Raw genomic sequence first — 13,182 nt, 5'->3', positions numbered from 1 at the left:
TGTATGTAGTAAACAGCAAGTTATGAACACATTTCTGGCTCTCTAGTTGGAGACAGAACCTACCTGAGACAAGGCTATATAGCGAACAGTAAAATAACATCCAAACAGCACATATCACTCCCACAGTCAGTACAGCAATGTGTAGCGAGGTGGTGCTGTCTGGTATATATAGGCCTATATCACTGTCACAGCATCTGTAGGGCTCCCTCTGGATGCTGCAGACTGTGGGGTGTCTCTGGAGATACAATTGTCTTGTAATCCTAATGCTCAGGGAGAGTTCTGGGACGTTCAGGAACCAGTGATCACTCCAATGGGTTTATATATGATCCTTCCCATCAGTCTTTGATACAGCTACTGATAGGATATGTAGTTTCCCCAGCCACCAATCACTGGGATGTGTCTGAGGCCCACATGAGCTGCCCAGTGACAGGACTGAAGGTCAACTTCCAGCATCAAGGATATATCATCATCATCATCACCATTTATTTATATAGCGCCACTAATTCCACAGTGCTGTACAGAGAACTCATATCAATCCCTGCCCTATTGGAGCTTACAGTATAAATTCTCTAACATACACACACAGACAGAGAGAGACTAGGGTCAATTTGATCATAGCCAATTAACCTACCAGTATGTTTTTGGAGCGTGGGAGGAAACCCACGCAAACACAGGGAGAACATACAAACTCCACACAGATAAGGCCATGGTCGGGAATTGAACTCATGACCCCAGTGCTGTAAGGCAGAAATGCTAACCACTTAGCCACCGTGCTGCCCTATATATAGAGTATATAGGAAGCAGTGGGTTATTAGCATAAAATATTTAGACCATTGGGGGTATATTTACTAAACTGGTTCTACCGCTGTGGAAACGTTGCCTATAGCAACCAATTAGATTCTAGTTATCTATTTAGTACAATCGACAAAATGACAGCTAGAATCTGGTTGTTATAGGCAACATCTCCACTTTTTTGAACCCGCAGTTTAGTAAATATCTCTCCAAAGGTCATGTATCTAATAACAAGACACCTGCACCAACTGTTTATTTTAAATTGGTAGGTACAACCTATATAAAAGTGTATCTTTAATGTTCGGCTGCCTGGGGTAACCACCTGATTTTAGATGTAAAACAGTCCAAGAACTAAGCAAAATCCGAAACCTTAATTTCAACCCTAACCTTTACACTAGAGACTTTATATTAATACAAGGATTTTCAAGATTACAGATATAAGAGTTGAATGGCAGATGGTGCTCATTTTATTTTGTTTTAATTCACTTGTGATGATATTTACTGCACCTGACAAGCTGGGTACAAGTGTGCAAAGAACTGTAAGACAATACTGGTCTGTAAGAAATGATGAACAACTGATGCGCACAATGTCAGTCAGCTTTTTTGTACTTGGCGGTGAAAACCTCCCAAACACAAAATAACATCATGATCATCTTTGTAAACGATGGGTGGCTATGCTGTGAAGCACGGCTGCCTGTCTCCTGAGAGGTAGGAAATGTCTTTTGGGTGGGCAGGGAACAGGGTTCAGGATTGTGAACACAAAGAGAGATGCAAGGAATGCCTATTTTAGTTTTATACCAGGGGGGTAAATGTATTAAGGTGCGGATTTTGCAAGTCGCAGATATTTAAAACAGCAATGGCTTTAAAGGCAAGTTTTGCCTTTAAAGCCATTGCCGTTTTAAATTTCCCCTGCAAATTAACAAAATATCAGCGACTTGCAAAATCTGCACTTTAATACATGTACCCCCGGGAGTCTAGATACCGACAACTTTAGCCACAAATAATGCGTTTGTGTTTAATCATGTGACATTTTTCTTTTTTGATTTTTTTTCTCTTGTGTTTACACTTTCATGAATTATGAGTGACTGACTATTATTGAAAGGAGCAATCCCACAGAGCAGGATTTTTTTTTCTCCCTTTAAATAACAAGTATGTGTCGGATAGTCGTGTTTCTTAGCTATCCACCTACAAATCATTATCTACTTTTCAAAATCTCTGTGGAGGAAAAACAAGTTTGGCTGCCAGACACACACTCTCAGCGTATCATGTGAAGACAGAGGTGCTAGAAGGCCTTGTAGAGTATTGGGGATCCCTTCACGCAAGCACTTTGTCCAGCTGGAATACAGCAAATTATAATGAGTGCTTACTATGGTTTCTGTTAAAATATAAAAAAAGATATAACATATATTATATATATATATATGTGCTACAGTGTTATGTACAAAAGTTTTCTCTTTTCTTCTTACTATATTAATAATATCAATGAAATTAGATGCTCAAACTAGGCTTCCAGTTCCACACATGTGCCAGGCCTCTGTGCCTTCTTAGTCATACTTGCCAACAGACTCCTGAAAGTCGGGTCGGTCTCCTGGACTCCCAGGAGAGCAAGCAAGTCTTCCGCATCCCGCAATTCCCTGGCCCTGCCCCGCAACAAAACATAATTTTCATTGCGGGGCGGGGCCAAAATGACGCAATTGCCCGCGACCTGCCCCCTTCTGCCCTCTAGTCACGTCCCTCTCCCCGACTGCACTGCCTGAAAGTAGGCCAGTATGTGCTTAGTAAAGCAGAGCTGATAAGTGACTCTTATTACGCTGTGTGGCTTTTGCAGTAGCGGCTCAGTACTGCTCAGCTGTCACGGTGATGAGATATTGATAGTGGAGAAAGGTAAAAAAAAATGATTGCTGCCTATTAGAATACATAAGTCTTGTAACAACGCAACAAGCAAATAAGGTCAGTATTTGACATTAATATATATCAAAAGCTGTGTTTTACTGAGCTAAACATACATAAAATAACTGAATGGTTTGTCCACCATGCTCTCATTCACCCCTCTGTAGCAGGACGTAGGCGCTTCACTAACGTAACAAGCAGTGGAAGTCATTTAATATGTCCACTGAGCTTAAAATCTGTTTTTTTGAGCAGCACTTTATACATGGTAGGTGGAAATATGACCATTGAAATTAGATAAAGGGGGGGAGTGAATGTTTAGGGGTCATTTGCTGTGTGGATGGATCCAACGCCCATTTCCACTTCATAAAGGGACTTAGGGCTAGATTTACTAAGCTGCGGGTTTGAAAAAGTGGGGATGTTGCCTATAGCAGCCAATCAGATTCTGGCTTTCATTTATTTAGTGCTTTCTACAAAATGACAGCTAGAATCTGATTGGTTGCTATAGGCAACATCTCCACTTTTTCAATCCCGCAGCTTAGTAAATCTAGCCCTTAGAATATTGAACCAGCTCAGATCTAGCCGTCTTCTGGTTAAATACCTTTTAATGGGTCTTTCTGCATCCACCCTGGTGCTCTCTGGTTAATGTAGTAAAACGTTAGAAACACAAAAAAGTGCCACATGGAATAAAGACAGTAATTGTGTCCGCTCACTCTAAGGATTAATGTAGCCATAATTAAGGTAAAATTGATCAGTATTTAAGAGAATACAAACAGGGTAGGAGTTTTGGACTTTGGTGTGACGTTTACAGTTTTCTGATGTCACTTAATTTTTAAAGTACTTTTTCTCCAGTGAAGCCAAATCCATTTTTACATGTGGGTGTGCGAATTGGGTCTGAGTCTATCTTGAGTAGACTCAGTTGTGCCGGCAGATTGGTCACAGAGCTTACCATCTATTTTTAGTGACCCAGACACAAAGTCATATAGTAATTTGTCATTGGAGTTAGGTCAACTTCAATGAATTTCACTGTTTGTACACACAGTACATGATCCTAGGGTGCCCACAACACAAGGAGATTTTTCTCATGATGCAATCATATTTGAGGTGTTCAGATTATTATTATTATTATTATTATTTGTGTGGCTCACAAAAGATCTTAATTGAACGACCATTCAGAAATCTGAGTAAGTTTAAGAAATACTCACTATATCAAGTTCAGATTGTTTGTTTTATATGTGTCACAAATTGTTTCATTAAAATATGATTTATTAACAGATCTTTCGAATAAAATTCTTCGACCCATATGACAACAATCAGAACATGTGTATGCATGTAAAGAAAAGTGGAGTAGGGTCTATTATGTACATATCTAACAAATATCCCACTCTGCTCATTATGTAACTTGCCTGAAATAAGACGATGGCTTGAAATATTCCACCTTGGCATCAGGAGCAGTTTGTAGTCCTCCTCTGTTGCAGGAGGTAGGTTGTAATTTATAGCAGCTGTAGGTCTCCGGCAGCGGCGTCTCCACCAGCTGAACATGTACAGTGGCTCCATGTGCCAGCCGCGGGTGCCGGTATTGAGTTAGGCGGATGACTCAGGCTGGGGAGGAGATTGGCGATTAAGTAGACGTGTGATAATGCAATCGTTGCAGTTGTTCAGCTGGGAAATAATATTACATAAATTATGTTTGTTGCTCTTTTTCTTGGACACACATAGATTTACTTTCCCGTGATATTTCTAATTTATTAATACATTGCTATTACATTTCATCCAGACACCAAAAGTGACCTTTCACTGTTCTTGGCAAGGTCTAGCTTATTATTTCCAAATGGTACTATAATAATATATAATTATAGTGGAGAATATAGCATCACATGGGGACTCATATTTCAGCCATATATGATATGTCATTGCAGTAAACAGATTTTAAGGAGCATCTTAAGGAGCTTATCCACATCATGAGATATAGAATATAATTATGCAATAAAAAAGGCTAGTGATTTCTAAGTAATGAGCGACCCCTATGCTTTGCAGGTTAAGTTATGTCGCCATCATATCAGCCTGCTCATGTCTGTTCCTATTCTGACAATGAATTATCCCCCTTTTCCATAACAGTTATATAAAACTCCACGATACAGTACTGATGTATTGCTCACAGTGATAGACCCATCATGGGCAAAACTGGTTCTACCGCTGTGTAAACAATGTGCATTGCTGGCAATGGGCATCATCTGTCTGATGATGACTTTATTTATTTTTTACCCCTTTTTTATTTTAGCATTTTCAGTATAGATGACAAAACTCAATTAATACGAATGTCCTCAGAAAGAAGAAACATAAATTAAAGCAGAGATCTATCATCTCTGGTGGCTTTATAATTCATACCCAGCTACCAACCTACTGTTTGTTGGTAATACAACTCAGACATCCGATATCTGGTGGCTGTGTAATGCATACCTGCCTCCCACACTAATCTCTATTGGTGATTAAAATCAAACTCCAGATGTCTGTTATTTATTAAATAGAGATCCCAGATCTCTGGTGCCTCCATAATGCAGCCCATCCTTTATCTGTTGGTGATACAATGCAGATCCCAAATCTCTGGTGGAGACTCATCTGAATTACTTACACTTCCTGAGATCCTAAGCTGTCTCTGGGCTACTTGAGGAACATCATCCTGCACTCTGATTGGTAGATAGTTGCAATCATTCACCAATTAGTTTGTGGAGACCTTCTACCACTCTGATTGGTGAATGGCCAGCACTATCCTCCAATCAGCGTGCAAGGAGCGGTCTACTGCATATGATAGATGCCTGTCCTAAAAAGTAACTGTGGGTGACAGAGGATGCGCCCGGCCGTTCCCATTGTGGTTAAAATTCTAGGCCACCAGTCACAGCCATTCACTGTGGGCCCAAAGGGGGAAATTGTACAAACCCATGGGCAGATACCACCCCAGCCCATCCGCCTCTAACTGCCCTACCATATCAATTAATCTGGTTTGGGACACAAGTATGGACCATTTTGACGTTGGGCAGCCCCATGTACTGCTAGGGTATATGCATGAAAATCCATTTACACACTTGCCATGCAGATAATTACTTAATTAGAATAGTTAGGTAAATAGAGAATTATAGCACATGGTGAGCAATGGAGTAAAGGAAAAAAAGGAATACTAGCATACTCATATTGATGGCCCCTAGCCATAACCCTACATTAAGATATTGTAGAAGGTGGCTATGTAGTGCCTAAGCGTTTCCTATGGTTGTACTCTCCTATAATTTTTATTGGCCAGCAGATAGTTCCATAGACTTCTGTTGTACAGTAATTATATAGATTTATACTGTATGCATGTGACTGTATATGTGACAGACCTCATGAAAATATAACCCATTGTTTAGTATACAGTGGACAAGTTGCTGCCTTTTATAGCTTGTGTGCAGTTTAGTTTTACTGTCAAAAATAACCGCTTACCACCTAATGTCAATCTATTATTTCAGGGAGTGCTATATAATTTATACCTTGTAAAAATGCATGCACTTCTGCTAACTTTAATGAGCCTTAGAATGCTGACTATTGCATTTCTATTGGGAGAGGCCTACGAAAAGCGCACTGTAGTTTCACACAAAAGCTAAACACCAAGGAGCCTATGTAACAAACTCCTAATCCCCCAAAACTGTTGTTTTCTGGGGACTACCACAATTTTAAGTATCCCCTGTATTTATAACTAGGGGATTGCCACAGATATCAGAGATATCTACTGTGGTACCACTGTTATTGTACACAATTAGGTTTCTAAGGGGACTGCTATTTTTCTTGATTCTACAACTTCTGAAAATCAAAGGTTTTCGGAACTTTTGCCCGATGGCTAACGCCATTTTTAGCCATTGAATCTTATGGGGAGCGCATTGTGGTAGAGGGATCTTCGAATCCCTCAACGCATCTTACCTGCTTTCCCCTCCGGTTACTATCGAAAAGGTGGCCAATTTGTGACAATGACCATAGAGGACATCAGAGATTGGTCTTCATAGGAACAGCAGTTTTTTGTGACTGCTGCTCCACAAGAAGAATTTTCATAAATGGTCACAATCTTTCATTCCTTGTCCTAGCGTTAAGGAATGAAAATGATCGTGTCATGCCCCCAAATGTGCAAAACAAGTTGTCATTCCTTCTTTTATAACCTAAATATCATGTTCCTCTTTCTTTTCATATTCTCCCTCCTTTGGGTTTGAAGAAGCACATAGTTGTAAAATTAAATTTAAATGAGATGAAAACACAACCAAAACCAGTCAGTCACCACTTTATTCTAAATGCAAAAAAATATTTCTTTTTTCCATCGCAGCCCAATGAAGAATTCTTCTTTTGTTATAATGCAATGGGGGAGGGGGGAGACAGGCAACACTAGATGTCGGTGCTGGATGACAGTGGCCTGAATTGTTCAGTGTAATTAGCCACTCACAAGCATTTTCCCACACGTCAGCGAATCACATTGTGGCCAACGTGGAAAGTGCTTACAATTGGCTAATGACTCTTCGCAACCATTCAGTGCACAGGTTCTCAAGGAGCAGTCTAGCAACACCTGACATAGTTGTTTGTTTTTTTTAACAATTGCATTAGAAAACAGACAAATTTTACTTTGGATTACAACTAAAGAAGAAAGAAGTGGTGAATGAAAAGTTTTATGGAGTGTTTTACTTAACAAAATGTTAAAACATGTTTTTTTTTTTCTTTCTTTCACTGTTTTGAATAATATGCGGGTTCTTAGTGACCCCTTAACATTATACTGGAATTTCAACTTACATGTGCGTTAGAACATGTAGTTCAACAATAGCTGAAGTTCCAATATAATATTAAGGAGACTCTAAGATCCTTTCCACTTATATAAGTTTAAAAAATAAGTTGTAATCTAGCTGGAGGACCAAGGTTGCAGAAAACAGCAGCCCCTGAGTCCTCCACTGCTCAGAGTTGCACACAGAACTTTTAGTTTCTCATGTTTTCTGCACCTTTTGCACAATGGCCAAGGAGCAGGCACAGCAATTAAATTAGAGTAATACTTTGGGCACCATAAGTGAAACTTTGGACATGCAGAAGTATGCTATGTTCTCACGTCCATGAGAAGTTCCACTTGTTGCGTCAAATTAAGTCATACTTACCAACTTTTGGCAAGTTTTTCGGGAGATGGGCGTGACTGGAGTGCGGGAGGGGGCCACGATTCACCACAAATCGCGTCATTTTGGGAAGGTAATTCCCAGATGCGGGAGACTTGCCAGCTCTTCCGGGAGTCTGTGAGATCGACCCGAATTTCGGGAGTCCCCCAGACATTCCAGGAAAGTTGGCAAGTATGAATTAAGTAGGCCCCAAAAGTTGGTCTGTGCATGCCTACTGCACACATAGCCTTTGTTTAGTGAATATGCAGAACATGTTAGGTAGTTCTGTGGGGGGATATAAATGTATCATGAGCACAGGGAGAGAACCACATATTAACAATAAAATAAAGCACTGCCTGATCTATACATGTACAACAAACAAAACACAAAAACCTAGCTAACCCTGCCTCGTTCCTTCCTCCAATACTGCAGCCAGCCAACACATAAATCAGTTTTACGATCTTGTACTAAAAGTATAGCAACCAATCAGACATTAGCTTTCACTAGACAGATAAAAGATAATTGCGGATTGGTTGCTATGGTTTCAGTGCAGATTTTTTTACTTTGAGTAATGTCAGTAAATAACCTTCAGTATTTCATAGGAGCCTGTCCTGTGTGATAATTAAATCAGTAGAAACAATGTTTAAAAATAAAACAAAACCAAAAAAACTTTCAGTAATGACTGTGACCTCCTGGTACAGTCATACGTCACATTCCTTATACGCTTCAACCTTCCTTTAGTTGCTAGTACACCAATGCCCTTTACATACATTCATATTCTCTATTATGGGCACTTGAAAGCCATTAGCGCCTTATTGTCAGCAGCGTCAGTGATGTGACTAATGTGTAGAGATGACTGTGCCTAGCAGTACAGCTCACTGTATGAAAGAGACATTGCTGTGATACTGATGTGCTTTACATTTGGTTTGTCTTTAACAGGGCCAACAGATCTGAGCATGAAGAGTCAGTTAGCAACTACTTCCACATCGTCCAGCAACACAAGCTCCAGACCTCAGCTAAACCCTACTGAAATTAACGCAGTCAGGCAACTAGTCGCCGGCTATCGGGAATCAGCAGCATTTTTGTTACGTTCAGCAGATGAACTAGAAAACCTGATCTTACAGCAGAACTGAGTCACACAACCTCTTCCCTGGCCTGATTTAATCCCGGAGTTCCACTATAGATGCGCTGACAATGTATATGCCCGAGTGGAGCCGCCTGGTCACTGCACTGATGAGTAGAGGAGTTAATTACCATAATGCCACACTGTTTTCAATCCATGAAGTGATGTTAAGGTGCTGCCGGTGAACTTGAGACCTCTGACATTCTGCAGGTCTTTGATGTGTCCAGCTTTGTGTTCTCAGTGTGTCGGTTTAAATATTGCATATGTGGCTGTAGATCATTAAGCAAAGCAGTGGAGCAAATGGGAGACACTAAGATGTTAAATTATTTCCAAGTGCAATATTAGTGGAATGTTCTACTGACTCTGGAATTAAATCTACATGGTATGGCAGGACATACTGCCAACATACACTCATGGTAGAAAATTCAATGAAGGATTGCATATTTTTTAAATAATGTGATTTTTATATGGTCATTTTTTTCATGCAGACATTTTAATTTATACGACAGTAAACTTTCCACATTCCCTACAATTGAGAAAATATTTTCGATTCCCATTTCCTACAACCCTTTTCAGTTTCTGGTTGCTAAAAAAAAAATGCACAGCAGGTGACACTTTGCAAATGTCCATTGAGGGGTAACTGGTTTGAGGAATGTACGTCCAATGTCCAATTGAACCCATATTCCAAGTCATATTTTCTATATGTTAAACATTATTTTCATTTTGCAATGATTTTGTCAGAGTAGAGTAAAGGTCCTAAGACTTTTGTGTTAACTACTAAGTAGAGAGTGTCAGGGAAAATGGTGGAGTACCTGGTAATTGGGGAGAAAAGGGTCCAATAATTAATTTGTAGGCTGTACGTACCTGTTAAAGCCTTGAGGCCACATATCTTAGGTAATGTAATACGTCCCTCAAAAAACAGTTACGTATTTAATAGGATAGATATCAATCCTGCAAAGAAACTTGACATGTGGAAAACTTTCCTCAGCATATTTTAAGCTGCAGGTTCTCTAGAGCCTGGGTAGATACCAGTCTGTGAGATGAGCCTTACAATAGAGCTGTGTGCTTGGGGCACATTGTCTGTACACAACACAGAACAAGGCAGCACCATCTACCAATTAATAGTTTGAGAAAAGCAAGGCAGCTTAAATTGATTTGAATCTCTTTTTGTTGCCCAAAGATAATTGGAGCTACACAGAACAGGTAATAAAGCTACTAATTACAATTTTTATCTATATGTTTTTTTTAATTGTTGTTGGTGATATTTTAGTGTGAAGTATTCTGCAACAACATAGCATTGGCACATATGTAACTGGATCTCCCTGGCACTGCCCTTGCGCAAGGTATTAAAGGAATCTAGATCGTCAAATACATTACAAGTTCTCTGTATGGCACAAACCCAGGGAGTGTATAGATGTGCTCTGCCATCATAATGATTGCTGCTGTTACGTGGGCAAGTCCTTTTCTCTGAGGTTGGATACAGATGACAATATATTAAGAGGTTGCAAGTGACAATCTGATATTTTGCACTCTGGTGTGTATTTTTCATTTTTCGGGGATTTTTAGTAACGCGTTAGGAGCAAGAGACGTCAGCTCCGTGTGCCCAGCGGGCAGGGGCAGATTGGGCTTGGTGGCAGGGGGCATCTGCCCCCCGGGCTGGTCCCATAGTGTGCTAACTTGGGCTGGGTCACAGGGCCACCTGCATTTTTTTCCCTTTAAAATAGGCTGTTGAGTCAAGTCTTGCCCCCTGGGCTAAAATTTGCCAGCCCTCCCCTGCCAGCGGGATAACCCTTTGGCTGCCAGAGGTGTTAGCAGCATACTGCCATGCAGAACCGTGCACTGCTAACTGCTCTCCAAATAAAAAGGGGTGAAAACATGTTACTACACACACACACACACACACACACACGTGAACTATAACTCCCACGAGACCGAAACCTGTACAAAAAAAAATCCAAATTAATAGAAAATTCCAGCCTCTCTAGTTCCTTATTTGACAATGTGGACTACACATTATTAGTGTTTCTTTGTGCACTGAATCATGATTTTCACTTTAGCAGTAGGAAGTACTTTTATTCTTTGCACAGTAAGATATTTGTTTAGTCGTTTAGCTTTTGTTAAATATCACGTCCCTTGTGCATTCCTGAATTTGCCTTATTTCATGTAAAAATGTAATTCAATTTTTGACAATGAGTTTAAGGCATCAGTGATGATATTTTGTACATAAACATACCTGTTTTATATAGACTGACTGTGATTGTGACTAGGTAATGTGCACTTTTTCTTGTAACTGTGGGCATTGCTATGCTTTTTTGAGTGTTTCTAGAATTATTGTTGCTTACTTACAAAAAAACTTTTGTGATACTGTTTGTGAAATATGTGAAAAACTATTGAATTATTAATATTTTTAATATATTGTACATTATTATTAAACAAGACAACTTTAAGTTGTGGAACCAGATCCATAAATTTCAGTGAAAAAAATCAAAGATTTGAGGGCTGACATTTCCTCTGTTTTGTTTGGATAAATAAATTGATTTATGTGTAAAACTGTTTTTTTTTTCACTCTATCTTTTTGGCAAGGGTAACCAACTGGGTTTCTAAATATATATTCATATATCTGGAATGTATAGCAAGTGGGAGACTGCATAGTGTGACTAATCTATGCAGTGAATGATAGTTATATTACATTGCCTCACAGTTTATCCAACCAGACAACACCAGGAGGTAAATGTATTAAACAACACTTTTTGCAACTCACTGCGTTTAAAGGCAAATTTTGCCTTTGATGACATTGCCGTTTTAAAATCAGCCGTCAAACTCGCCGAATATCGACAAGTTGCAAAAAGCGTTGTTTAATACCCCCTGGTCTGCAAAGTAGTGACTTCCTGTCTGGTAAGTAAGTGCTCCCTCGCTGTTGCACACAAGATTGACAACACAGTTTACCTTGTGCTCTCTAATTTACGTCCTCTTACCCTGCAGTTATGCTTTTCTCAAATACACTCTCACCAGTACAGTACTGAAAGCAGGACCCAAAGCCCTTAAGTTATGCCTCTCATTGGTGTCATGCCAAGTCCACTCCTGAGGGTGCTCCACCCTCTTGCAGATGAAGGACTAAGAACTGCCGATTGCAGAGTTCCATCTCTTTGCGGGTGCAGTGTTAATCCCACAAATGCTTTTGTGACTGCCATTGGGATCAGTGCAAGAAGGGAGCTAGAAAAAAAGACCTGCTTAGCACATTCCAGCGTGTCCACACTTGTTATAGTTATTACCTCATACACATGTTAAATCTGAAACTACAGTATGTCCAACAGTGGAAACAGCAATACCCTTATACACAACACACATTGCACTAAATCCACCTACTGCTACAATAATGCACGTACACATTCTACTAAATGCTGCATAGTAAACAACGCCCCTCACTTCCTACACCCACCACTAAACCAGCAAATGGTCATGACTCTCTGCTCTAATATCACTACACATATTTATATCCGATAGACGTGCAACACTCCTAGAGGCGAGTGTTAAGAGGATCTGCTGTGGTCTTTGGTCCCCTCCTTCTTTCGGTCACGGCACAGAATTGGGACACCCCGAGTCCCCAATACAAGTAGGACACCAAATGAATAAAGTGACATCAGATTTATTATTCAGGAACAATATGATACTAAAAATCTGTCTGGACATAGAATTATTAGCAACAAGTACAATCTGAATACGATGTTCACAGACCTGAACTAATAGAGGGGTCATTTACTGTACTTTATAGTGCATTTAACTTGGCTATTGCTATAGGCAACATTATCGGGCACTACTTCCAGAATAACAAAGGCAACAACAAAATTCCTATATGTCAATACTTCTATAATGTAAACAGTTTGGTTACATCTATGGGTCACAGTACTCTGAGTACCTTTTGATGACTGTCAAATGGCTGGAGACTCAACAGCGTTTTGCACTGCAGCCGTAATACTCTAACCCTGGAATATGTGCGGTCATATAAACTGTCTAAGAATACAGTAATAGAGTTCTAGTCCCTAATACCATTAAGAACATTCATTTGTAACAATGCACTACAAGCAAATGATACCACAGTCAACAATTCCCTTTTAAAGAAGTCCATTCTCAGCAAAGCTAATTAGCATAAATGTCTTCACTGGCCGGACTTTCTTAAGTGTACACGTTACAACCAGACAGGAGGCACCGGACAGGAGATTAGGTATTGTGCCC

The 13,182-nt window shown here is 39.9% G+C and overlaps 1 protein-coding gene across 5 annotated transcripts in view; it reads left to right on the top strand.

The window, feature by feature from the left end:
• The window catches only part of NOL4 (nucleolar protein 4), a 217,871-nt gene extending 206,383 nt beyond the window's left edge, over positions 1–11,488 (top strand). For 4 of the 5 annotated variants that reach the window (XM_075213479.1, XM_075213477.1, XM_075213476.1 and 1 more), the window contains one exon: positions 8,766–11,488. In XM_075213479.1, the coding sequence (XP_075069580.1) occupies positions 8,766–8,959 (194 nt within the window). In that variant the 3' untranslated portion in view covers positions 8,960–11,488. The remainder of the gene's footprint in view (positions 1–8,765) is intronic. The other variant, XM_075213478.1, reaches the window with a different exon arrangement.
• The last annotated feature ends 1,694 nt before the right edge of the window (positions 11,489–13,182 follow it).

The sequence above is a fragment of the Mixophyes fleayi genome, chromosome 5 (assembly GCF_038048845.1).
Source record: "Mixophyes fleayi isolate aMixFle1 chromosome 5, aMixFle1.hap1, whole genome shotgun sequence".
NCBI classification, from domain to species: domain Eukaryota; kingdom Metazoa; phylum Chordata; class Amphibia; order Anura; family Limnodynastidae; genus Mixophyes; species Mixophyes fleayi.
This window is presented reverse-complemented; position numbering and strand designations above follow the sequence as displayed.